At 48.7% G+C, this 27,704-nt stretch overlaps 1 protein-coding gene across 1 annotated transcript in view; it reads right to left on the reverse strand.

Annotated features, from left to right (window-relative positions):
- Nucleotides 1-1,046: 1,046 nt before the first annotated feature.
- The window catches only part of BAIAP2L2 (BAR/IMD domain containing adaptor protein 2 like 2), a 33,278-nt gene continuing 6,620 nt past the window's right edge, over nucleotides 1,047-27,704 (reverse strand). The window contains exons 5-14 of the mRNA XM_049884416.1: nucleotides 18,373-18,444; nucleotides 18,072-18,188; nucleotides 17,036-17,182; nucleotides 6,656-6,808; nucleotides 6,188-6,326; nucleotides 5,793-6,021; nucleotides 2,769-2,864; nucleotides 2,280-2,487; nucleotides 1,685-1,728; nucleotides 1,047-1,499 (exon numbers count right to left, since the gene is read on the reverse strand). Of these exons, the coding sequence (XP_049740373.1) occupies nucleotides 1,424-1,499; nucleotides 1,685-1,728; nucleotides 2,280-2,487; nucleotides 2,769-2,864; nucleotides 5,793-6,021; nucleotides 6,188-6,326; nucleotides 6,656-6,808; nucleotides 17,036-17,182; nucleotides 18,072-18,188; nucleotides 18,373-18,444 (1,281 nt within the window). The 3' untranslated portion in view covers nucleotides 1,047-1,423. The remainder of the gene's footprint in view (nucleotides 1,500-1,684; nucleotides 1,729-2,279; nucleotides 2,488-2,768; nucleotides 2,865-5,792; nucleotides 6,022-6,187; nucleotides 6,327-6,655; nucleotides 6,809-17,035; nucleotides 17,183-18,071; nucleotides 18,189-18,372; nucleotides 18,445-27,704) is intronic.

The following is a 27,704-nucleotide window of genomic DNA, read 5'->3' on the forward strand; positions in this document are numbered from 1 at the left end:
ATGACCGGTGAGGAAGGTGGCCCTCAGAGGCAAGACAGCAGCCCAGAGCTGGGGCGGGAACCCAGGGCTCCAGGGCCAGCCCCCAGCCCGCCCTCAGGGCCCTGGTCAGTATCTGGGACTCTGGTCCTCCCCTCCCCCAAGTCCAGGTGCTGGCTTTTCTTATCTGTCATCCTACTGGGTTCAAGAGTGTGGTCCCTGGCAGCCCTTGCCCCACTCACCTGTCCAGTGGGTTTGGGGGTACAGCCTTACATCTCCTGGGGCTGCTCCCCAGCTCCCTGGTGAAGCTTATCCTGACGGGGTTCACAGCTTGCAGGCTTCCCACCAGCCCAGACCAACAGCTGCCTGGTTACCCCACCCCATCCCTCCCCTCTCAGGGCCTGGGGCTTAGATGGGTCCTCCAGCCCCGTTAAGAGGCTTTGCTCAGGAAAGGGAAATGGGATAGGACAATGAGCTCAGGCCAGGCTGGGACCCCATGAAGGGGCTCCCTGTCCCAGGCTCCGCAGGGAGAGAGGAGGAGGCCCCCACCTCCTCCTGGAGCCTCAGACCGGGACACACACAAGCCCTGTTCAGGGGGTCCTAGTCTGGGGCCGGGGCACAGCTCTGCCCTGGGGAGACCCCGGAGCCCTAATCTCCTGACTCCTTGCCCACCCCACCCCCAGGCCACATTCCAGGAGGGGCCACAGTGGGCCTTTCGTGGGATAAGGCTAATCCCAGCCCCGAGAGTCTGAGAATGTAGGGGGGGAAGGGCCCAAAACAAAGAGCACTTGTGTCCCAGGCCAGCTGAGGGTGACTTGCTGGTGGTCCCGGGCCTCAGCCACTACTTCCTGGGAAACCCACAAGCAGAAATGAGACTGGGGTAGAGACGAGGGCTACAGTGTGAGGGCTTTAGGGCAGACTGAGAGACTTGCTCAGAATGAGGGCAGCGAGGGCCTGGCAGTGAGAGGTCTCCCGAGGAACAGCCAATGGCCTTCAGGACCCCGGACTCCATTCTCAGTGGGGACACCCTGCGCCCTGTCCCCCAAATCAGACACCACCATTCCTCCTGCTGTGCCTACTTCCTTTATTTCTCACCGTTTACAAAAATTAAACAGGGGGGCATGTATGAGGGGTCAGGAGCTCCTCCCCACTGGGGCGGAGAAGGGGGAAAGAGGTTTGGGGAAAGAAGTAGGCCCCTCAGGGAGAGTCCTGGGGACCCTGGAAGGGAAGAAGCTGTTCCATCCCTCGACTCCGCCTGCTTTACTTGGAAGGCCCCAGGCCCCAGGCCCCAGGCCCCAGGCCAGCGCCTTCAGGGCTGCCTGGGCGGATGGTGGGTGGGGGGCAGCCACCCAGCTCCTGGATCCACTGCTGCTGCTGCCGCCGCCAGCTCTGGACACCCCTGGGCAGTGTGGGGGGGTGACCTCAGACCCCGGATGGAGGCAGGCCCTTAGCGGATGAGAGGCGCTGAGCGGTCGTTGGTGACAGTGGGACGCAGCTTCACAGTGGCAAAGGGATTCGTGCCCCTGTCGGTGGAGAGGCTGGGCTGAGGGAGACGGGTGCCTCCCACAACTGGGAGCAGGCCCAGGGAAGGCAAGTGGGCAGCTGAACTGGTAGTCACCCCTCACCTCCTGCCCCAGTGGGTCACCTGCTCCCACCCCAGCATTGAGACCCTGCCCCGAGCCTGCCTTTTCCCCGACAGAGGACTCACCTCGGGAAGAGCTCCGGGGGCTGCTGCTCCCACGCCATCAGTTTCTGCGGTGGGGGAGGAGGAAGGCCCTGTTTGTGTGGAGAGGGGCAAGCAAGCCCTCTCTCCTATCACTTGCCTGCCCCTCAGGAGGGCGGAGGATGGACCAGAGGACCCCTGGGGTGCCGAGGGAAATGAGGCCCCGCATTCTGAAGCCCAGAATTTTGTGAGTTTCTGATTTGAGAAGGCTCTGGGCCAAAGTACTGTGTCCCAGAGCTAACCCCCGCCCCAATAAGATTTGGGTGACTCCATGGGGAGGTAGCCTCCCTACTCCGCCTGACCAGCCCACGTTCTGATGAGGCCTTGCCTCCCTTGGGATGGGGAGGCCTTCTCCAATGCTTCCAGTGGGAGACTCAGGGCTCCTGTCCTTGACACCAGTGTTTTCCCCCTCCCCCCACCCCAGACTCAACCCTATCCCGCCCCTCCCTGCCCAGATGGACAGATGGAGGCTGGGGGAGGTGGACCTGCCAGACCGCTGGGACAGACCAGAGGTTACCTGGTCTCCTGCCTTCCCACCCACTGGACGGCCCAGTGCTGAGGACAGGCTGGGGTGGCTCACCTTAAGGTCACTGGCCACCGCCATGCTGCCCATGCTGCCTCGGCGGCTATCAGGCAGGGGTGGGGGCGCGGGGCTGGGGGCGCGACTTGGGACCCGGCTCGGGGTGCGGGAGCGGGACTGGCTGTCCCAGTACTCTGAGGAGGTGGTGGAGTTGCCTGGCCGGTCCAGGAGGTCATCTAGGCTGTGGCTTCCCCGGAGGGGGTAGGACCTGAGCCCAGAGAAGGGGGGGGCGGGGTCAGGCCCTGCTGCGCCCAGCTCCCACGTGCTGGGCCTCCCGCTCTGTGCCTGGCTGGAGGGCAGTCCTGAGAGGAGGCTGAGGGCCGGACACAATGACCTTCACATAAAGAGATGGGGTGCCCAGGGGTGTGGTTCTCCAGGAGCTAAGAGGGCTGGGCCCACTGAGGACCACAGCTCACAGATGCCTCCCATGGTGGGTGGAGCCACCCCCTGGGCTCCCCATCCCTGCCCCACCCCTTGCCACCCAAGTACCTGGAAGGTAGCTCATTCTTAGGGTTCATGGAGGTTATGGGGCTCATGGGTACCTCCTCCACAGGCTTCACATAGGCCTCAGGGAACCAGCCTCTCCTGCAGGATAGGGGCAGAGGGCCCCTTAGGCGATGCCCAATAACAATTCTATGTGGGACAAGACTGAGCACTGCTGCTTGCCGGGCCTTGCTCAAAGGGCTCTGTGGCTAGTAACTCATTTAACCCTATGAAGGAGAGCTTTCCTGGCATTCAAGGCCTTGCAGTCGGCTCTAACCCACCTTTCCAACCTCGTGCCCTACCAGGGTCGGGATCCCTTAGAGAGGAGGAAGCAGAGGTCCAAGAAGGAAAATAATTTGCTCAAGTGATGGGGATATGTTCCCTCATTCACCAAGCATGTCCCATGTGCCAGGCACACAGTGTACAGACAACCCTGCCCCCTAGAAGCTCCTGGCCTGTTGGGGAGACAGACCCCCAACAGGTGGTTACCAGGGAGGGAGAGACTACAAGCAACTGCAGGAGCCCAGAGGAAGGTGCACCCAAGCCCCGGGTGCCTGACTACAGACCCAGGGCTCCTTTCACCTGAGTCCATCTGCGTCCCTCCCCCCAGACCCCCTGGCTTAGGATGACCCTGTTCACCAGAGCGCTGAGTCCACATCCCTCCTCCACAGCCCTGCACCTGCTCCCGGAGACTTTGTGTGGCTGGGGGCTCATTACTGCATCTTTAGAGTAGCTGTGGTTCGGAGGAAAAGGCACTATCAGCCTTCCTTAAACTTTTGAAACTTCACAGAACCCATCAGATTCTTGTAGAACATCTGAGAAAATGTTCTCCAGAAAGCTGCCTTACCAAAAAAATGAACCTGTTGCCATCGAGTCGATTCCGACTCATAGTGACCCTATTGACAACGTCCTTACATAAAGGTAACTGTGATGGTTAATATGCATCAACTCGGCTAGTCCATGATTCCCAGTGTCGTGTAATTATCCTCCATTTTGTGATCTGATGTAATTGTCCTCCATTTTGTGGTATTGTGTAGTTAACCCTAAACCTCTGTATGTTAATGAGGCAGGATTAATTTGGAGTGTATCTTGAGTCAGACCCTCACTAACGGGTGTGACTCAAGTCACAGCCTTACTCAAGTCATTGCCTTACTCAAATATCTGATGTGAGGAAAGTTTCCTTGAGGGTGTGATCTGCATCCAGTATATATGGACACTCTGTCAAAATTTGCTCTGGATCCTGTATCTGGCTCGTCATCATCTGACCTCCTGTTCTTGGGACTTGAGCCTGTTGTCTGACCGGCCGATTCTGGCACTCTCCAGCTTCTGCAGCCCTGTGAGCCAGATGCCTGCCATCTGACCTGCCAATTTTGGGATTCACCAGCTTCTGCAGCCCCATGAGCCAACAGCCTACTGTCTGACCTGCCAGTTGTGGGCTATTCAGACCCACGCAATTATGTGAGTCAGGAGAAGCCTTCAGCCTTCAGCCTGACCCATGGATTTGGGACTTGCCAGTCTCCACAACTGTAAGCCATTTCCTTGAGATAAATCTCTATTTTTATATATAAGCTTCACTTGTTTTGCTTCTCTAGAGAACCCAGCCTAAGACAGTCACTGAAGCTATTTCAACACTAACAGAATAAAACTATTTCAGTATGTTTTCTCCTGTTTTCACCATAAAATGTCTACTGATGGTAAAACTGGGCAGCATTTTTTCTCTCTTTTATGAGGTGAAGGAAGAATAATGATGTCCCCAGGAATGTGGTTTGAGAGCACTGGTCTAGGTTTTCTAGTTGGGTCCCCAGGAGGTTTGCTACACATATGTCACGGGACTTGCAGGGTGGCATCATGCTGCCCTCTGCTCATGCGTCTGCACAGCAGCACCCCCAGGTGGGTGTATGTGCCATCTGTGTTCTTGTCATTTCTCTACGCATAACCTACCCTGCCATTCACAATCCATGAACTCACCTGCACCTATCAGCCCATCCATCCATGCACCTACCGAACCATCCATCATCCATTCGGCAACCACCATGGACCACCCATCCATCCACTAATCCATTCATCCACGCACTCACCCATCTGCCCACCCACCCACTCACATACCCCTCACCCACCCATCAGTCTATGTATGCACCCCACATCCATGCATCCTCCCGTGCCTCCAATCACCCAGTCAGTCCCCAACCACCCACCCATCTACCCATCCACTCACACAAGCACACACCTGTCCACACAATCATCCCCTCATCCATTGGTCCACCTGTCCACCATCCACTGACCCACACGACCACCCAGCTGCCAGCTCCTGGTTTTATGCCCCTCTGCTTTTCCTCTTTCCATTCCTTGTCTCCTGCAGCTTCCTGCCCATAAAGCCCTTTTGCCTTCTCCTGTAGAAGGAGCAACCCCTGCTTGCTCCCTCTTTTGGCTGCCAACCCCTGGGATCCTCCAGGCTTGCTGTCAACTATGAAGTACTTCCCACCTCTCCCTCCACTCGTGGTGTCAGAAACAGTACCAGTTTACATTTCCTAAGGATTTCCACCACACCTACTGCAAGGGGCTGGGCACACTTCAGTCTCCAAGGTCCCAGCACCGACTCCACTCCTGGCCCTGGGAGCCTCGCAGCAGTATGGCAGTTACCACCCACCTCTCCTTCCATCCCTGTGACCATATCTCAGCTCCTGGGTTGACTCAGGGTACAGAGGCAGAGTTGCCCCCAAACCCTCACAGTGCCAGGCTCACAGTAGGTATGCAAGCAATAGGATTTCTGCAAGGATCCACACTTGGAAGAAAACTTTCTCAATCCCCTCTGTCCTCTACCTACCACCCTCACATGGCTACTACCCTGAACCTGGGAAAGTGGCTTTTCCTACCTTCACTGAATGGGTGAGAAAACTGAGGCTGGGGGTGGCGGCGGAGTCCTCTGAGGCCCCAGGCAGTGAGTGGTCCCGGAAGCCTCAGTCACGGCTAGAGACCAGGACACCCGGGTCTTCCTTCCACCCCACCCTGCACCCCAAGGCTCCCACTCACGCGGTAGAGCCCTCCAGCTTGCCGTACAGCCAGCCGTTCTTGGCCTCGGGCACTAGCACCTCCACGACGTCTCCAGCCGAGAAGCGCAGCAGTGTGTGGTTGGCGTCCTCCGAGTGGGGGACCAGGGCACGGACTCTCCTGGCGCCCCCGCTGCCACCGACCCCGCTGCCCGGGCGCTCGCCGAAGGAGTTGGAACGCGAGCGCTGGGCGCTGCTGGTGTAGAGCGAGGCTGGGGGCAGAGAGGGGGACAACACAGCGACACGTGGGTGGGAAGTTCGCCCTCGAGTCTGACTTCCATCCCTCCTGCTGCAGCGTAACCCCGGTTCCTCTCCCCTGCCCCGGGCTCCCAGCCTGTCCCCATCCCTCCCTCTGCGTCCCGGAGACTGGACACTCACTGGCGGATGGCGTCCGGGGCAGGGAGCGGCGGTCAGGTTCCAGTTGGGACGCGGAGCTGGCCTCGGCTGGCTCGGGCCCGTAGGAGCCCGAGCCATGCCGGCTGCGGGGGAACCCGAATTCTCCCAGGGGCCTCTGGGGCTGCGAGGGGAGACCGGCAGGGAAGGGTGGGGAGGGAGGGGCGGGCCGACCGCCTAGTCCTGCCCCCACCCCCGCTCCCAGATGTCGCCGTAGGGGTTCTGGGCCCTGCAGCCGAGCCACCACTGGGGCGCCGAGACCTGGCCGGGGCGGAAGGGCGGGCCGAGGGGCGCGCGGTAGAGCGCGGCCCTGGGGGGCAGGAGGCTCCAGGCCGCCGGCCTCAGGCTCCAGGGCCCCGGGGGGCGTGCGAGGGGCGGCGGGGGCTCGAACGGCAGCGGGGGTGCGTAGAGCGGCGGGGGCGAGAGCCGCGCCGGGGGCGCCCGGGGCCTCACCATGTCCAGGCGGGTGGGCGTCAGGCGGCCCGAGGGGTAGGGCGGGCCCAGCGCGGGGCCCAGGAGGCCTGGGGAGTGGGAGCGGGACGGGCTTCGGCTGGCCTCCGACTGCTCCTTCCACAGCAGCACGCGGTTCTGCAGCGTCCCCCGGGCCTGCCCGGGCGGGCACAGGGGTCAGCCAAATCCAGAGGCCCCCCGAGTCATGGGGACTCGGGCCCTGAAAGCTTTTTTTTTTTTTTTTCTAAAAAAACTGAATTTTCTAGCTGGAAGGAGCCAGAAGGTTGCTGTGCTGTCACTTTGGGCCCTCCCAGCATCCAGCCCCTACCCCACTTTGTCAAAAGTCCCTCCGGTTTCTCTCGGGGAGCTGCTCCACCCCCTCTCTGTGTGCTTTGGGCGGAGCTGTCCTCACTGGCTAGCTTCAGAGGTAGGTGCAGGATCCGGCTCAGACACTCAGGTCACTCCATCCTCCTGGCCACAGTAATGGGCTCAGGGATGGTATTTATCCAAAAACTGTGACCAAATAACCCAGTCCAGGACTCTTCTTGGAGCTACCTGTAAAAATAAACTCTTTCACCTTCACAGGATTTGCTAAATAAGTAGAAGCCAACATAGGAAATAAAGCTAAAGCAATAGACAGTGACGCATTTCTGATAACATCATTTGTGCCTCTGGATCCAGCTACACCTGAAACCCTTAAATTTGTCAGTAACTAGAATAATACCTTTTCTGTTTAAGCCAGTTTGAGACCTTTCAAATACATTTTTCCAGGCCAACCGTGTAGTCTACATAAGCATCTGTTTTCTAGTATTCTAAACATATTGCATCCACCTCAGCTTAAATACTTTCAAGGGCAGGAAACTTAGCCGATCATACAATCCACGCCATCTGGGATGGTCAAGGGGGTTTCACTTTTAGCTCTGCTGTGCTCACCAGCTATAAAGGCCTTTCCCTTCTCCATCCACACCTTCCCCTCCCTCAAAGCCTAGCTCAAGCCTGTCACTTTAGGAATACTAACCCAAACCAAACCCCTTGCCAGCGACCCTATACAACAGAGTAGAACTACCCCGTAGGGTTTCCAAAGAGCCACTGGTGGATTCAAACTACTGACCTTTTGGTTAGCAGCCGAGCTCTTAACCACTGTGCCACCAGGGTTCCTTAGGAATACAACTTCCCTTCATTGAGTTCCAACTCCATGCCACACACTGTATTAAATGCTTTACCTGAATTATTTGATTCTCACAATAGCCATGGAAGGAAGGTGCTATTATTTCTCCATTTTATAGAAGAAGACACTGAGGGTCAGAGAAGTCAAGCGACTGGGCCCCATAGCCAGTAAGAGTGGAGTGGCCTCCTGTGACTACCTTTCCATGATTTCTCCATTAAACCTGGCCCAGCTGCTAAAACCCTCATAGTGATCTCAAGTAACAAAAACAGGCCTGGAGCCTCACGTCACAGGTACGACTGGTCCAATTAGTTACCAGGGGGGCAACCTCCTATTTCCTTGCACTAATTAGCAAAAAAGCACAAAAACAAACCCCCAAGTCCTCTGTGCACTTGCATCAAAGGCAGCAAGCAAAGTGAAATCATTAGGTTCTGCATGCCACGTTTTAAAAGGGACTTGGTCTAGGTTCAACTGAGGGTTTCTGGGAGGAATGGTCACAGCGAGTCCCAGCACAGACAGCATGCAACAGCCAGGCCATCACTGGCTTCCCTCAGCCCTGCCTCAGGCAGTTTAGCCAAATGATAAGGCAGAAACACTATACAGGGTTTCAAAACCATAGAGGAGACCACAGGAGAACGTTTAAACTATTTATGGAGTGTGAAAGGCCTTTCTAGGTATGACACAAAACCAGTAAGCTATAAAAGAAAAGATTGATAAATTTGACCAAGTAAAAATGATGTGTTTACATGGGAAAACCTACCATAAGCAAAGTAAAATAATTTCAGGAACATATAAAGAGCTCCTGAAAATTAATAAGGAAAATGGGAAAATATACTGAAACATAAAAAGATGGCAATCTCACTTGGAAGACAAGTATAAAGTACACTTTATATTTGGAAGACAAGTATAAAGTAAAACTGAGATACGGTTTTTTTACCTTTCAGATTAGCAAAGATCAAAAGGTTTGCTCACATGCTGTGTTGTCAAGGGAGTGTGTGAAAACAATCTCATACAAGGCTGGTGGAAATGTAAATCTGTAAAACCAACGCTCATACCCTTGGGCTCAGCAGCTCCTTTTCTAGAAACTTGTCCTAGAGGTATGCTTGCACAGCCTCAAAGCTGAGAGTGAGGTAGGAAGGTATGTTCTCGACTAGACTTGGACTAAGCAAGGACTGATTATTGCAGATGAATGAGAAAGACAGCGTACTGTGTCCAGGCTCTTACAGTTCTTTAATCTTGTTCTAACTGTTCATTCAGCTTTTAAGTATAAACCCGCTGCCATCGAGTCAGTTCCAACTCATAGTGAGCCACCCTATAGGACAGAAAAGAACTGCCCTTAGGGTTTCCGAGGAGCACCTGGTAGATTCAAACTGCTGACCCTTTGGTTAACAGCCAGACTCTTAACCACTGTGCCATCAGGGCTCCTACATCAACAGGTAAATATTTATGCTTAAATATTTCATCTTAGGAGTTGGATCTTAGATGTTCTAAAGCCCACCTGGGTCAGGTACCATGCTACCTATTCCCCATGCTGAGGGGAGGTCTGGCCGTTCAATCCACAGCCCCTCCTGAGGGGCGATCACCCACCAGAATGCAACCAAGGAAGCCACCCCTCCGCCCCGTGCCTCCTCTGACTATTGGAGGTTGACTGCTCAGGGCACAGGCAAGAAGAGGCTTCCTTCCAAAGAAGGCATACAAATGGCCAATAAGCGTATGAAAAAATGCTCAGCATCATTAGCTATAAGGGAAATGCAAGTCAAAACCACAATGAAATACCACTTCACACCCACCAGGATGTAATCATCAAAAAGAACAAAAAAGATCGATAGTAACAAGTGTTTTGAGAGGATGTGGAGAAATTGGAGCCCTCAGACACAGCTGGTGGGAATGTAAAATGGCACAGCCACTTTGGAAAACAGTCTGGCAGTTAAACTCAAACAGATAAAGAGTTACCATTTGACCCAGCAATTCCACTCCTAGGTCTATACCTGAGAAAAATGAAAACCTCTGTCCACACAAGGACCTGTACACAAATGTGCATAGCAGAATTATTCACAACAGCCAAAAAGTGGGAACCATCCAAGTATCCATCAACAGATGAATGGATAAATAAAATGCAGTCTATCCAAGATAAAGAAATTGAAGATTTTTACCAATTTTTGCAGCCTGAAATTGATCAAACATGCAACCAGGATGTACTGATAATTACTGGTGATTGGAATGCAAAAGTTGGAAACAAGAACGACCGGTAGTTTGAAAATATGGCCTTGGTGATAGAAAAAATGCTGGAGATTGCATGATAGAATTTTGCAAGATCAGCGATTTCTTCATTGCAAATACCTTTTTTCAACAACGTAAATTGTAACTATACACATGGACCTGGCCAGCTGGAATACACAGGAATCAAACTTGTAGAACAGACCATCAATTGCTCATATGCGAGTTCAAGGTGAAACTGAAGAAAATTAGAAAAAGTCCAGGAGAGCCAAAATATGACCTTGAATATATCCCACCTGAATTTAGAGACCATCTCAAGAATACATTTCATGAGTTGAACACTAATGACTGAAGACCAGACAAGTTGTGGAATGACATCAAGGATATCATACATGAAGAAAGCAAGAGGTCACTGAAAGACAGGAAAGAAAGAAAAGACCAAGATGGATGTCAGAGGAGACTCTGAAACTTGCGCTTGAAACTTAAGCAGCTAAAGCAAGTGGAAGAAGTGATGAAGTAAAAGAACTGAACAAAAGGTTTCAAAGGGCGGCTTGAGAAGACAAAGTAAAGTATTCTAATGACATGTGCAAAGACCTACAGTTGGAAAACCAAAAGGGAAGAACATGCTCAGCATTTCTCAAGCTGAAAGAACTGAAGAAAAAATTCAAGCCCCGAATTACACTATTGAAGGATTCCATGGGGAAAATACTAAACAATGCAGGAAGCATCAAGTGAACATAGAAGGAACACAGAGAGTCACTACACCAAAAAAGAATTGGTCGACTGTCCACCATTTCAGGAGGTGGCGTGTGATCAAGAACTGATGGTACTGAAGAAAGAAGCCCAAGCTGCACTGAAGGCATTGGTGAAAAACAAGGCTCCAGGAATTGGCACAACACCTACCGAGACATTTCAACAAACGGACGCAGACTTGAAGTGCTCACTCGTCTATGCCAAGAAATTTGGAGGACAGCTAACTGGGGAACCGACTGGAAGAGATCCATATTTACTCCTATTCCAAAGAAAGGTGATTCAACAGAATGCGGAAACTATCGAACAGTATCATTAATATCACACGCAAGTAAAATTTTGCTGAAGATCATTCAAAAGCGGTTCCAGCAGTACATCGCCAGGGAACTGCCAGAAATTCAAGCCAGATTCAGAAGAGGATGCGGAACCAGGGATATCACTGTTAATGTCAGACGGATCCTGGCTGGAAGCAGAGAATACCAGAAAGGTGTTTTACCTGTGTTTTATTGACTATGCAAAGGCATTCGACTGTGTAGATCATAACAAATTATGGATAACATTGTGAAGAATGAGAATTCCAGAACACTTAGTTCTGCTCATGAGGAACCTGTACACAGACCAAGAGGCAGTCGTTGGAACAGAACAAGGGCATACTGCGTGGTTAAAGTCAGGAAAAGTACGCATCAGGGTTGTATCCTTTCACCATACTTATTCAATCTATATGCTGAGCAAATAATCTGAGAAACTGGACTGTATGAAGAAAAACAGGACATCAGGATTGGAGGAAGACTCATTAACAACCTGCGTTATGCAGATGACACAACCTTGCTTGCTGAAAGTGAAGAAGACTCGAAAAGCACTCACTGGCGAAGATCAAAGACCACAGCCTTCAGCATGGATTACACCTCAAGGTAAAGAAAACAAAAATCCTCACAACTGGGCCAATAAGAAACATCATGATAAACAGAGAAAATACTGAAATTGTCAAGGATTTCATTTTATTTGGATCCACAATCAACACCCATGGAAGCAGCAGTCAAGAAATCAAAAGACACATTGCATTGGGCAAATCTGCTGCCAAAGACCTCTTTAAAGTATTAAAAAGCAAAGATTTCACCTTGAAGACTAAGGTGCGTCTGACCTGAGCCAAGGTGTTTTCAATCTCCTCATAGGCATGCGAAGCTGGACAATGAATAAAGAAGACCGAAGAAGAATTGACATCTCTGACTTGTGGTGTTGGCGAAGAATATTGACTATACCACGGACTGCCAAAAGAATGAACAAATGTGTCTTGGAAGAAGTACAACCAGAACGCTCCTTAGAAGCAAGGATGGCGAGACTACATCTCACATACTTTAGACATGTTATCAGGAGGGATCTGTCCCTAGAGAAGGATATCATGCTTGGTAAAGTGGAGCATCAGTGAAAAAAAGGAAGACCCTCAATGAGGTGGATTGACACAGTGACTGGAACAATGGGCTCAAGCATAACAATGAATGTGAGGATGGCACAGGACCAGGCAGTGTTTCTTTCTGTTGTACACAGGGTTGCTATGAGTCAGAACCAACTCGACGGTACCTAACAACAACAACAACAGGGCTAGGGAGCTGCCCTGATGGCACAGTGGTAAAGTGTTCCGTTATTAACCAAAAGGTCAGCAGTTGGAATCCACCAGCCACTCCTTGGATAATCCTAGGGGGCTGTCTACTCTGTCCTATAACGTTGCTAGGAGTTGGAGGGACTCAACGCAACGGGTTTGGTTTGGTTTTGGAAGACTAGGGGGTACGGAAAAGTTGGGACATGACAGCACAGGAGTGTGGGGTTTCTTTTGGGGGAATGAAAATGTTCTAAAAATAGATTGTGGTGCTATACAACTCTGTGAACATACTGAAGACCATTTACCTGTGACCTGTAAGTGGGAGAATTGTATGGTATGTGAGTTAGATCTCAGCAAAGCTGGAGGGTGACTCTGTGGGGCAGGGGAGGGGATGAAAGGCTGAACCCTGAGCCTAGGTTAGGGGTGGCAGTGGCACTGGGCTGGTGTCAGCCTGAGCCAAGGTCAGTCACTGGGACTGGCTCTGCCTTCCTCCTCTGCTCAGCACCAGAGGGTCCCTGGGCTCCAATACAGAGACTCGAGGAGAGGCCTGGCAGGGGTGAGCACCCTCCACCAGGGAAGCCGGGAGCCTGCTGCTGGCTGATGGGGCAGCTGACTGTGAGCGAACCGGCTTCCTGAATAGTAGCTTTGGTTTTCACCTTTGGAGAGTGGGGCAGGAGCTGCAAAACCAAACGTTACTGGTCCTTCTCACGCCAGGCTCTGTCCTCGCTTCCCCTGGTGAGGTGGAAATTATTTCCCTCACTTTACAGATAAGGAAATGAGGCAGAGAGAAGTGAAATCCTTTGCTTGGCGTCATGCAGCCGGTAAATGGGCCTAGAATTTGAAGTCAGGCACAGGGCTGCCAAGCTGAACAAGAATACAAAGAGATGGAAAGTGATAGACAGAGCAATGAGGCTGGGGGAGGGGGAGGAGGGGCTGTGTTTGTAGCATCAGGACAGAGACTGGGTAGGGGGGTGGAGATTGGGACTGGAGTCAGGCCCTGCAGAGGCTCAGAGTGTGGCTCCCAGGAGGCTCAGGGACCCCTCTCTCTCAGAGCCAGGGTCTGGCTTGTCATCTGGGCTCAAAATATATTTGTTGGATAAATGAATGAATGAATGAATGACAGAAAAATTCAGGGACAAAGTCATTTATGAGGGAATGATGAGAAGACAGTGGCCCCAGTGTCCCTGGCCCCTCCTTCTTTAGGTCTCACTTCTTTCCAGATAGATCAACAGCTAGGCCAGGCAGGCAGGCAGATCAGCATGCCAGGACGGCAACTGGGAGGTTTGGTCCCAGCTGGACCTTTAGAGGACTTAGCAGGACAGAACTTTGGCTACAGCTGGGCTGGCAGGACCTGCAGCTAAGAAGCCAGGCAAGGACTAGAACTTGGGGAATCCAACATGGTAGCTGCAGAGACCATTGGGCAGGGTAACATTGGGTGTCCCTTCTGGGTGTGGCCCAAGAGGGGCTCTGGCTTTCCCAGGCTCCAGGTGCTTGTAGGCTTGGGTTACTGCCAGCCTAAGGTGCCCCTGTATAAATTAGAGAGAGATGCCCCCTCTGGATAGACACAGCCCAGAGGGCATATGTTTGGTGAGGAGAGAAAGAAAAAGGTGTGTGCAAAGCAAAAGGTGCTTCTCTCTCTAGGCAAACACAGTCTGCACCAGTGTGTTTAGCTTGAAATGAAGACTGAAAGCTGGATTTCAGCCCCTACTGTCAGCCAGGCACTGGCTTGTGCAGTGCTCAACCTGAGCAACCTTCCCTGGCAGCCGTGTCTGCAGTGGTTGTCCACATGGGTGGGCTAAATTAATCCCTATCCCTGAGGCTGAGCAAGAGCTGATCTTGCAACAGAGAGACTTTGGGCAGAGTGAGGTCTTCCCTGTACCACAGCAGAGGACAGACCTCTGGACAGTTGGATGAGGCAGCCTACTGGGGTAGGGACATCTCCAGTCACCAGCCCCACATTTGCCAACACTGCTGCTTTAGGCCCTCCTTGCAGCTCAACTCAACCCAGAGTGAGAACAGGGCTGTGAGGAAGCAAAGGAAAGAAACGAGGCATCTAAGAGAATCTAGCAGCCAGGGAGGAGAACCCAGCAGACCACTCCAGGCAGCTGGGAGAAGGAGATGACAAACTTAACCAGGACTTGATAAGCGCCCTTGCGTCATAATAAAGACCTTAACCAGAAGCACAATTTTAAGATTTAGAAATTGGTCAGATGAACTGAAAGAGAGGATGAGCCTGCTGAGAACAGAATCAGAGTGGCCTGATAGGTCAAGAGGGAGAAATACAGAGCAAGAAATCTCAAAATACAGAGCAAGAATACAATGCCATAGATTCAGTGAGGTAGAATGCTGCAGAGGGAGAGGACCAATGGTGGTTACAGAAGGAGAAAAAGGAATGATGATGAGGAGGTGATAATTAAAGAAACAGAAAACAACTCCCCTGACCTGCAGAGAGACATGAGCCTGCAGACTGAAGGGCAGTGACGAGGCAGGAGCAAGGAGCCGCATTCATCCAGATGGTGCCTAGACAAGTCCCTGGACCCCAGGGATAAAAAGAAAATCTCCGAGCATCCTAGAGAAAGAGCTAGTTCCTTAAAAGGGAAAGAAGTCTTGGCATCTTCAACACGGGTCGCTAGAAGACATGGGAGCACCATCTCAGGTGACAGGAGAAAAGGCCTGCAACTCTGGAGTCCTTCAACCAGCCAACATGCCACTCACTGGTCAGGGTGAAAGTAAGACATTTGCAGATCTGCAAAACGACGTATTGCATTGGGCAAATCTGCTGCAAAAGACCTCTTTCACGTGCTAAAAAGCAAAGACATCACTTTGAGGACTAAGGTATGACTGACCCAAGCCATGGTGTTTTCAATTGCCTCATATGCATGCAAAAGCTGGGCAAACGAATAAGGAAGACAGAAGGAGAATTGATACCTTTGAATTGTGGTGTTGGTGAAGAATGTTGAATATACCATGGACTGCCAGAAGAACGAACAAATCTGTCCTGAAAGAAATACAGCTGGAATGTTCCTTAGAAGCGAGAATGACGAGGCTTTGTCTCATGTACTTTGGACATGTTTCAGGAGGGATCAGTCCCTGGACAAGGACATCATGCTTGGTAAAGTAGAGGGTCAGCAAAAAGAGGAGGACCCTGAAAGAGATGAACTGACCCAGTGGCTGCAACGATTGTGAGGATGGTGCAGGACAGGACAGTGTTCTGTTCTGTTGTACACAGGGTCGCTACGAGTCGGAACCAACTTGACAGCACGTAACAACAACAAGGATTCAGAGTGTATCTGCAAGAAACACTCATGAAAGTTCTTTAACCACAGCAAATGGTGGGAACAGAGAGCTCCGGCAGTGGGAGATGAAGAAGAGCAGTGAACCTGACCACGTGTAACGTGAAATATCAGTGGGTGATGATGGCAGACTGGGAAATGGTACTACATGTAAGCTGAATAAGGGTTCTTGAAATAGAAGGGCCAGGCTACAAATAGAGGACTAATGAGGGTCTAGAACTAAAATTCTTGAACTACCTTGGCAAAACCAGGAGGTAGGGCTGGGGACAATAAGGGGAGGAGTAAACACTTCCAAAGGTCTCATTTCAGAGTAGAAGGGAGAGCAGGAAAATACTTCTCAAGGTCTCCTCTTACAGGGTGCAGGGAGCAATGAACAGAGTAGTGTGGGGGTGGGTGGTGTTTTGAAAAGATAATGGACAAATAGCTATGTGACATAAGGGTCAGTGAGTGAGGTCGCCACGAGTAGAAAGGAAAAGAACAGTAGAATTTCCAAATTAATAAGGGGAAATGGGGACATGTAGTAATTCAGCCAAAATGGGAAGAACAAGAAGAGGGGAGGGGAACAAGGAGAGAATAAAGTAAATAACAGTTAACTGAAGTTATCCGGAAGGATAAACCAAGTATATCAGCTACATTAAATGGGAATGGGTTGAATTTCTCTACTAGAAAACAAAGATTGTCAGACTGGTCAAAACCAAAAACTCAGCTATATGTTAGTAGCAGAAAACACACTTAAAGGGATAAGCAAAGAGAAAAGAAAGCAGGTAGGATGATATTCATATCAGACAAAGTGGAATTTAAAACATCAAATTGGATTAAGAGAGACATTAGTACATAAATGGCAATAGTTACAGAGAAGGTATAATAGCCATAAACCCAAATGTACAAAACAACATGGCAGCTAAATACAGAAAGCAAAATCCATTAGAAATCCAATGAGAAATGAAGAGAAACTGGTTTAGCAGCTAGAACAAAGCAAGAGCATGGAGGATTTAAATAACGTGATAAAATTAAGGTACAATAACTGAAAAAAACCTATGAATTACTGAACTTGTAAATGGTGAGCAGATGAATGCATGAATAAAAAAATAAACGGTTAATTCGTGAATAAAAAAATAAATGCACAAATTCGTGCATGAATGCAAGAATAAACATGATCATGAATGAATGAATGAATGGATGGTGATACAAATAAACAAAGAAATGGAGAGAGGTTTGAAAACATGAATATGTAGAACAGCAAATTTCTACAGAGAGGAAAGGGGAAAGGGAGGAAGGAGGGAGGTGCCTGTGTGCTGCCAGCTCATGGAGAGGCACAGCCCCTTGACGGGCTCCACTTCCTGTCCTCCAGCCCCGCTCACCCGGCCGAAGAACTGCAAGAAGGTGTTGGAAAGCAGCTGGTGCTTCTCGACCAGGAAACGATAGCGCCGCTTCTCTTCCAGCTCGGCTGCCCGCTGGCTCTCAGACACGAAGGCTTGCATTTGCGCACGCAGCCGGTTCACGCTCTCCTGCAAGGAAAGGGGGCTCTGGCTGGGGGCAGTGGGTGGTGTCCCATCCCACCCCCCATGGGTGCAGCTGTCTGAATCCTCCCTGTCCTTCCTGACCTGGCTGACTCGTCCCAGGGGACCCCCTGAGCACCCATCCCATCCTAGCTCCTGCCTGCCCCTCGGGGGCATCCTCCATCTGAGCTCTGTCTCCCTCCCAGCCTGGGTGCCTCTCACAGGCAGAGCTACTGTCCCAGCCGTGGCTCCGTCCCCAGCACCCAGTACAGAGCCAAGCACAGAGGTGGGCCCGGGGAGGTCTGTGTAATGACAATGTGAACAAGTGGGTCAATAATGCCTGACTTGGAAGGGAAGATTTAAAGAGGGAAGACGTGAGCTTACTTAGAATAGCTGGAAGAGGACATAGGCAAGGAGATAGAGGGTTATCAGTCCACAGAGTTGGGTCTTGGAGATAGAGACCAGGGATGGGGCCCTGAGCTTGGGAGAAGGCACTGGCCTTAGCCAGGAGGCAGGGCACCACTGTCCGGGGGAGGCCAATGGGGCCGCTGGCAGATCGTGGCTTTGCTACCGTCTTCATGAGCATCTTGACTTATCGGCTCAGTTTGCTCAGTGAAGCAAGAGAGTAAAGTGGGGGGCACTAAGGTTGGGGGGTGCTGGGGACCCAGGGAAGGCCTGGAAGTCACAGAGACAAGGAGGAGGGGGCTGAGGAGTAGCCTGAGGGCCTGCGGTGCCCACCCCCCACGGAGAGTCTGACTCTCCAGCTACACTCAGCAGAGGGTGGGGCAAGCCCTGCTCCTGGGCTTGGGCTGGTGCTGGGTGGGGGAGCTCAGGAGGATGTTGGGGCTCCCCCATAGCCCAGGTCACCCCACGAGCTGCCTGCCCCCAGCTCTTGCACCTTCATCTCCCTCGCATTCTTGTCCCTCTTGCGCTCCATGCGCCACAGCTCAGACATGCACTTTTCCAGATTGGCGGCTCGGTGGCGGTACTCGATCTCATAGTGCTGGCGGCTGTCCTGGGGTGGGGTGGAGAGAGGAGGGAGACTCTCACATCAAAGAACTCAAGACACCTGGCCCACAGGTCAGAGCACCAGGCAGGGTCAGCGGGACTCAGTCAGTCAATGCCCAGTGCTAGCCTCAGTGTGCCCATCTGTCAAACGGGGAGAGGAGGTCCTGCCTGGGACGGGAAGGCAGACTCACTTTGATGAACTGCATGTCCAGCTTGGTATTCTTCTCCATGTGCTGCAGCAGGTCCCCGTGGAAGGTCTGCACCTGTGCGGGGTGTAGGGCAGGGGATCAGGGGGCCTCCCCTTCCCAGGCCCCAGCATCCCCTGAGTACTTCCAACTCCACAGCCCTGTCCATGGTGCTCCTAACACCAGGCACCTGCCCACTTGTCAGAGAAGCAAGGATACTCTGAGCAGCTGGTTGAAGGAGGGTCCAATGGTTAAACACACAAAGCCTTTAATGCAGTGCCTGGCTCCACCACATCCTTGAGAAATGTGCCCCCACCTTCTGTTCTTGGTCTTAGTCTCTGTCTGTGCTTGGATTTTGCCATTCGCTCTGCCTGGAATTTGCTACCCATCTTCAAACCCAGCTTGCTGCTCTCTCTTCTAGGAAGCCTTCCTGACTTCCCCAGGCAGAATTAACTGCTCTCTCATTTTGGCTTCTGAAGTGTGTACACATTTGTTTGTTCATTGTTCATTCCTTCAGCCACGTGGCAGGATTGATTCTGGGCCCCTGGCCATGCCCCTCTGTACTGGTTGGAATTTCTCTCCACCGGTTTGTGGGCCCTCCACGCAGCAGTGCTGTGGGTGTGAGCCACACCTGACCCACCTCTGCATCTTCGGGGCCTGGCAAGGGCAAGTGCTCAGCACTGCCGAGGCCTTAGATGGGGGGTGGTGGGCATAGGACCATCCAGAAGATGAGGAGGCCAAAGGCTGCTGGGCTCGGCTCTGCGGAGCTGCAATCTAATTCTGGTTCTGCCTCCAGTTTGCCTTGAGGCTTTGGACAAGTTGCTGTCCCTCTGGGCCTCAGTTTCCCTGTCTGTGCCAGGGAAGGATTGACCAGATGCTGTCTGAGGTCCAGCTCTCCAAACTTTGATCAGCTCCAAGTCTGTGGACGGTGGCAGTCACTTGGCACAGTCCCCTTTAGCCTCCATCAGCTCTCCCTGAGTGACCCCACCTTGGTGGGAGTTGGATCTGAACCCTCCTCGCTGCCCTTTGAGCCCTTGGGTCAGGCAGCACAGGAAACGAAAAGGAGCTTCTCCCTCTCTCGGATGCTTACCTCTCCAGAGACCCCCCACCTCTGCTCCACCTTCTCTGTCAGTGTACCCTTACCCACTGCACTCCTGCTCCAGAACCTTCCATGGCCTCCACCTCCTGCCACAGGAGCTCTGTCCCACAGGGCCAGGCTACCTCACAGAAAAGGAGTATTAGTAATCTCCTTCCAGAATGCAGGGAAAATCAGGACATTATAAAATGTCCAGATTTTAAGGTTTTCTTTCACAATTGTTTCTGAAACTATGGGACCTGCTGGTCTGCAAGGGAGCTTGGGTGTGGCTTCCTCAGTCCTTGCCATGCCTGAAGACCCGGAGCTGTGGCTGCCCAGGTGTGTGTGTGTGGAGGGGCGGTGTCAGTGTTAAGGAAGTGCCACGCAGGGTCCAATAGGAAGTGAGTCTTTCTGATGCTGTACTTGTGCAGCCCCGGCAGTAGGTGCCTCCTTGAATTTTGTGTCCTAGGAGCCTCACCCCACCCTTGGCCCTGCTTCCCACGAAAGAGAAAGCCCAAGATTTCTGCCCTAACACCATGTATTTTTTTCCTGAAAAAAACGCAATATTCTGCAAGATCGCCTAATCTAAACAATGGGACTTATGGAGAAGATAGGGTTGGGATAGACCCTCCAAACCCAGGCAACTTCGTAACCAGAGAACTGGTAAAGACGATGGGGTGTGTAGGGGAGGGGAGGAGGGAGGAATACCTGGAAAGATGAACTTGAACTACCCAAACAAACCGGTGACCAGTTGGCACTGAGTCGACTCGGACTTATGGTGACCCTGTATGTGTCAGAGTGGGACTGTGCTCCAAAGGGTTTTCAGTGGTTGATTTTTCAAAAGTAGATCTCCAGGCCTTTCTTCCAAGGCACCTCTGGGTGGACTCAAGTCTCCACCTCTCAGTTAGCAGCCAAATGCTAACATTAAAATGCACAAAACCAGAATGGACATGCTGGCTGCATTCTAACCACTGCAGAGCCGCTGGAGCTGAGATGATGCAGGAGGAGGGAGCGCTGAGTCATTGGGGCTGTCATTCAGGCAGCCATAGGAGGTGGGGCAACAGTGTGGGTCTTGGGAGGGAGGCCTGGGCAAAGGTTCTCTTTTAAAATGTTCTTAAGGTTCGGCCAAGAGGGCTTGCTTTTGCCGTCTGTGCAGGGCTTTTTCCTTTCCTGCTAATTTTATTTACCCTGTCCTGGCTCCTCTTGGCTAGGAAAAGCCACTAGGGAACAAGCCAACTTCCTTGCTATAGAGCTGTCACTCCTTCTGCTTCGGTGACGTGTGGGCTGAGTCACGTTCCGGAGATGTGCCTTAGAGCAGAACAGCTGATTATATAGAACTCCTTCCATTGCCAGGCGTGGCTGGGATCGCCAGCAGGGCAGAGAGGACACAGGCCCAGATGCCCCAATCGGATGGGGCCAGCCCACCGCTGGGCCAATGGAAAGTCTTTGTCGATTCCCTGAAGAAACACATCTATCAAAAGCCTGATACTTGAAGTGAACTTTGAGCTCTTGCAGAAGGGAACCAGAGGACTATTTATAAATAGCTGGGAGGGTTCTGAAACAAGGGAGGCACCAACCCCAGGGCGGGCTGAGGAATTTCCACCAGATCACAAAAGAGGCTGTTCCTGGGGCACGCGCTTCATGAGAGGGTACCGTAAGCTTCACAATAAAGAAGCACAGGAAGCTAATAGCAGACCCCACTGTTGAGTTCATGCATTGAAATATGGAGTTCTTCCAGTGGTTCTCAAGAAATCCTTTTTCCATCTATGCAGCAAAAACCTCCAGAAAGAATCATCTCTATGGGCTGATCCAGACTCTCCTCCTCCCATTTCCTCTTGAATCCCTGTAGTCAGGCTTTCCCACACCAAGAAAGCTTTTGTGGAAATCACCGATGACCTTCGCATTGCTAAATCCCATGGTCAATTCTATTTTCAACAAATTGTGCTGGAACAACTGGATAACTACATGCAAAAGAATGAATTTGGATCCCTACTTAATACCCTATACAAATACAGATCCTAGACTTAAATGTAAGTGCTAAAACTATAAAACTCTTAGAAGAAAACATAGCGGTAACTCTTCATGGCCTTGGATTAAGATATGACACCAAAAGCATAGTGAAAAAAGAAAAAACAGATAAACCAGATATCATTAAAATTAAAAACTTTCGTGTTTCAAAGGACACCTTCAAGAAAATGGGAAGACAACCTGCAGGATGGGAGAAGATATTTGCAAATCATATACCTGGTAAGGGACTTGTGTCTAGAATATAGAAAGAATTATTACACTGAATAATTAGAAGACAAATAATCCAATTAAGAAATGGGCAAAGAGTCTGAGCATAAAGTAATCCATGAAGACATAGAAATGACCAATAAGCACATGAAAAGATGCTCAACATCATTAGTCATTAAAAAAACCATTGCCGTCGAGTAAGTAGAACTGCCCCATAGGGTTTCCAAGAAGAGCTGGTGGATTCGAACTGCCAACCTTTCGGTTAGCATCCTAGCTCTTAACTACTGGGCCACCAGGGCTCCCATTAGTCCTTAACCCACTGCCACTGAGCTGAATCTGACTCATAGCAACCCTATAGGATGGAGTAGAACTGCTCCATGGGATTTCCAAGGCTGTGATCTTTATGCAAGCTGACTGCCATGTCTTTCTCCCATGAAGCGGTTGGTGGGTTCGAACCGCTGACCTTTTGGTTAGCAGCCTAGCGCTTTAACCACTGTGCCACCAGGGTTCTTTCCACAAGTCATTAGGGAAATGCAAATCGAAACCATAACAAGATCCATGTCACACCCAGTAGGATGGTTATAATAAAAAAAGATAGATAATAAATAAAAAGTGTTGGTAAGGATGTGAAGAAATTGGAACCTTCTTACACTGCTGGGGTGAATGTAAAATGGTGCAGCCACTTTGGAAAACAGTCTGGCAGTTAACCTCAAACAGTTAAACATAGAAATTACCATAAACCAAAAAACCAAACTCACTGCCGCCGAGTCGATTCTGACTCACAGCAACCTTACAGGACAGAGTAGAACTGCCCCTTAGGGTTTCCAAGGCTATAAGTCTTTACAGAAACAGACTGTCACACCTTTCTCCCACAGAGGGCTGCTGGGCTTGAACTGCTGACCGGTTAGCAGCTGAGCACTTTAACAACTGTGCCACCAGGGATCCTAGAAAGTTACTATATGACCCAGAAATTCCACTCCTAGGTATATACCCAAGAGAAACAAAGACATATATCCACACCAGAACCTGCACACAAACGTTCATAACAGCATTATTCATAAAAGCCAAAAAGTAGAAAACAGCCCATATTGATTAAATGATAAAAGGATAAATATAATGTGATATATCCATACAATGGAATATTATTCAGTGATAAAAAAAAAAATGAAGTGCTGATACATGTTACAACATAGATGAACCTTGAAAACATTATGCTCAGTTAAAGAAGCCAGTCACAAAAGATCATGTGCTGTACAATTCCACTTATATGAAAAGTCCAGAACAGGCAAATTTATGGATACAGAAAACAGATTAGTGGTTGCCTAGGGTTTGGAGGGGAGAAAGGGGTTAAATGGCGACAGCTAAGGGGTGTGGGTTTCTTTTTAGGGTAATGAAGATGTTCTAAAATTGATTGTGGTGATGGACACACACCTCTGTGAATATACTAAAAGTCACTGAACTGTGTACTTTCAAGGGTGAATTGCATGTTATGTTAATTATAGCTCCATAAAGCACTTAAAAAAAAGAAAGAAAGAAAATCTTGCTGGCTTTATCTTAATCTGATCTCTTCTCACCACCACCACTGGTGCCACCCTTTTCCAGCTACATTATCTATCCCCTGGATGATTGCAGTAGCCTCCTAACTAGTCTTCCTGCTTCTGCTTTTGCCCTCCACCCCCAATAGTTTAGTCTTAATACAACAGTCAGAGTGATCTTATTAAAATATAAGCTGAAAATTTCATTTACAGTGGCTTCAAAAAACATCAAATAGCTAAGAATAAATCTATCAAAAGATGTGCAAGACTGCCACACTGAAAATGACAAAACATCGGTGAGAAATAAGTGGAGATATACCATGCTCATGGATATAAAGATTCAATATTGTTAAGATTCCATTCATCTACAGATTAATTCAATTGCTATTAAAACCCCAGCAGGCATTTTTTAAGAAATTGACAAGCTAGTCCTATAATTTACATGGAAATGAATAGGATCTTGATTAGCCAAAATGATTTTGAAAAAGAAGAACAAAGTTGGGAGACTTAAACTACCTGATTTCAAGATATACTATAAAGCTACAGTAATTAAGGCAGTGTGGTATTGATGTAAGCATAGACAAATATCAATGGAACAGAGTAAAGAATCCAGAAATATACTCACATATATATGAACAATCAATTTTGGACCAAGGCACCAATTCAATTCAATGGGGAAAGCAAAAGGTCCTGGAAAAACTGAATATCCATATAGGGAAAAAATGAACACTGATTCCATCTCACTCCATATGTAAAAATAAATCTGAGATGGATTTTAGAAATAAATGCAAAACCCAGAACATAGAGCTTCTTAGAAGAAACCTTAAGAGAATATCTTTGTGTCCATGCGGTAGGCAAATATTTGTTAGATAGGACACGTATTAGGTTTCTATCGCCACTGTAATAGATTACCTGAAACTGGGTGGCTTAAAGCAGCATAAATTTACTATTTTGCAGTTTTATAGACTAGAAGTCTGACACAGGTCTCACTGGGCTAAAATCAAAGGGTCAACAGGGTTGCATTCATTTTTGGAAGCTCTAGGGGAGAATCTGTTTCCTATCATTTTCTAGCTTCTACAGAGAGGTCATTTGCATTCCTTGGCTTATGGCCCCCTTCCTCCATCTACAAAGCTCACAGCAGTGGACTGAGTCCTTCTCACATCACATCACTCTGACTCTTCTTCTCTCTCCCTCTTCTATAGACCCTGTGATTACATTGGGCCCACGTGAATAATCCAGACTAATCTCCCCATCTGAAGGTCCTTAACTTAATCCTATCTGCAAAGTCCCTTTTGTCACTTAAGATAACATACTCACAGGTTCTGGGGGTTAAGATGTAGGGTCCATTATTCTGCCAATCACAAGACACAGGTACGAACCATTGAAACATTGTTAAATTCACTGAAATTTTACATTTTTGTTCATCAAAGGCATCACTAAGAAAATGAACAGACAGGCTACAGCCTGGGAAAAAATATTTACTGTACATATACTTGACAAAAGACTCATACCCCGGTTATATAAAGAACTCTTATAAGTGAACATTAACTGGATGTAAACTCAATAAAACATGAGCAAAAGACTAAACAAACACTTATGAAAGAAGATATATCAATGGCTGACAAGCATATTAAAAAGCATTAGTCATCAGGGCTATGCAAAAATAAAACCACATTGAGTTACCATTTCATACCCAGTAGAAAGGCTAAAATTAAAAAGACTGACAACATCAAATGCTAGTTAGGATGCAGAGCAGCTGCAGTTTCCACACATTGCTGGTGGGAGTGAAGAATGGTACAATAACTTTGGAGAACTCTTTGGCAGTTTCTTAAAATGTTAAGTATACATTCCTAGGCATTTTCCCAAGAAAAATGAATATCCACAAAAAGACTTGTACAAGAACGTTCACAGCAGTGTTATTCATAGTAGCCGCAAACTGGAAACAACCCAAATGACCATCAACAGAAGAATGCATAAACAAATTGTGTTATCCTTACACAATGGACTAGTACTCAGCAATAGAACAGAATGAAGTATTGATTCATGCAACACATGAATTAGTCTTACAGACATTATGCTGAATGAAAGAAGTTGGACACACACAAAAAATACATATGGTATGATTCCATCCATATGAAGTTTTAGAACAGGCAAAATTAATCTCTAGATTAAAGGAGCTAAGGGAACTTTCTGGATTGATGGAAATGTTCTAACTCTTGTTAACATCGTGGTTAATAATGTATACAATTGTCAACAGTCATCAAACTTAACATTTTAGAACTGGACAGTTATCATATATAACTTTTACCTCAATAAGAAACAATAATACTATTCTGGGATGATGGTGGCAATGGCAGCATAGTTTTAAAATCTCCCCTCATTCTCTCATAAAAACAGGTAGAGAAACTATGTAGCAAAACCTAAAACTAACAGATAACATTTGTAAGAAAACTATGCGACAAGGTATTTCCACAAACCCCAAAACACAAGTTGCTAACATCTATGAGGCCTGCATATCACCATCTGTGCAGGACAAAGCACTGGGAGGTGACTATGTCTGATGGACCTGAGAATAAGAGAACCTTCCAGAATAGTCAACAAGTATTCACCGGAAAGCACAGCAAGGTAATCTGAGAACAGCAGCTGAAGCTTGAAGGGATTTTGGCTAATCCAAAAGGCAGGAGCTCAAGGGGTTCTTGGTAGAGTCTGAAGTGTCTGGAGAAACCTAGCTCCTATGAACTCTTGAAACTGACCACCCAGGCTCTGTTCCAGGATAGGGCTCAAACTGAGGGGAAAATGTTGAGGATAGGATAAAAATCAAGAAGAACAGGGACAAGAGAGACAAAGGAAAGACAAAGTCCAACAAAGGTAGGGGAGGGCAACAGAGGCAGGAAATTTCAGAAAGAAGGCTGCCATGTTTTTGGAAACTACACAAAAACAACAGGACGAGATCTTGTAAAGTTATAAAAGCTATCCTTAACCATGCCTCCTTCTAAAAATTCAGTGGAAAAAAACGAAATTTCACGTTAAAAAAACTAGCAACAGCAAACCTTTGATGTAAAATCCAGTAGAAAGTCATTATGAGAAAAAAGGGAATAAGGAAGAGAACAACATTCCTAAACCAAACCAAACCCACTGCCATCGAGTCAATTCCAACTCACAGCAACCCTATAGGACAGAGTAGAACTGCCCCCATAGAATTTCCAAGGAGCACCTAGCAGATTTGAACTGCAGACCTCTTGGTTAGCAGCTGTGGCACTTAACCACTATGCCACCAGGGTTTCCATACAGACAATGAAAACACACTAGAAAGACAGGCCCACAAAAGTGTTATCTACTACTTGAAAGTGAACCAAAAGACATTAACAAAATGATAACAGATAGGTAAGGTGCAACATAGATCAGAATAAGAAAAATATAGAAATAAGAGACAGAATTCAGGAAAAAATTATAAACTTAAAAAGGAAAATTGATCTCAGTAACGAAGGCTAAGCTACAAGGAACACAAGAATGAATAAACACAACAAATAATGCCTTAAGAGAAACAGAAAGCTGAGAGGTGGGAATTGTTTAAATCAAAAAGAAACTAAAAAATGATGAGTGGTTACTAATAGGCATGGAGTTTTTTGAGGTTTTTTCTGGGGGGGTGGTGATGAAAACGTTCTAAAATTAGACAGTGGTGATAGCTGCAAAACTCTTGAATCTGCTAAAAACCACTAAATAAAGCTTATAGACATTTTGTTCAGTAGTTTTTAGTATACTCAAGAGTTTTGCAACTATCACCACCAATTTTAGAACATTGTATGTATTTAAACTTTGTTCAGTGGTAGTTTGATAGTTCATACATTTTATATATATATATACACATACATATATAAAGTTTAAAGAAAAACAAGTATGTTTAAATCATACTATCATGAACAAAAGGAGCCCTGGTGGTGCAGAAGTTAATCACGCTTGGCTGTTAACCAAAAGGTCAGCAACTTGAACCCACCAGCCATTCCGCAGAAGAAAGATGTGGCAGTCTGCTTTCATAAAGATTGTGGCCTTGGAACCCTATGGGGCAGTTCTACTCTGTCCTGTCCTATAGGGTTGCCATGAGTTGGAGTCAACTCGATAGCAACAGGTTTGCTTTATCACGAACAAATCAGTCTTAGAAGAAATACAACCAGAACGCTTCTTAGAAGCAAGGATGGCAAGACTTCGGCTCACTTTGGACGCATCTTCAGGAAAGATCAATTGCTAGAAAAGGACATCATGTTTCATAAAGTTAAAGGGTCAATGAAAACGAGGTAAACACTCAATGAGATGGACTGACACATGAGTCAAAACAATGGGCTCAGACATACCAATGATCATGAAGATGGTACAGGACTGGGCAATGTTTTGCTCCATTATACATCAAGTCACCATGAGTTGGAGCCAACTCAGTGGCAACTAACTACAGCAACAAATCTGGAAGTGAAAGGAAAAAGAAATGAAAAAGACTTAAA

The sequence above is a fragment of the Elephas maximus genome, chromosome 4 (assembly GCF_024166365.1).
Source record: "Elephas maximus indicus isolate mEleMax1 chromosome 4, mEleMax1 primary haplotype, whole genome shotgun sequence".
Lineage (NCBI taxonomy): Eukaryota > Metazoa > Chordata > Mammalia > Proboscidea > Elephantidae > Elephas > Elephas maximus.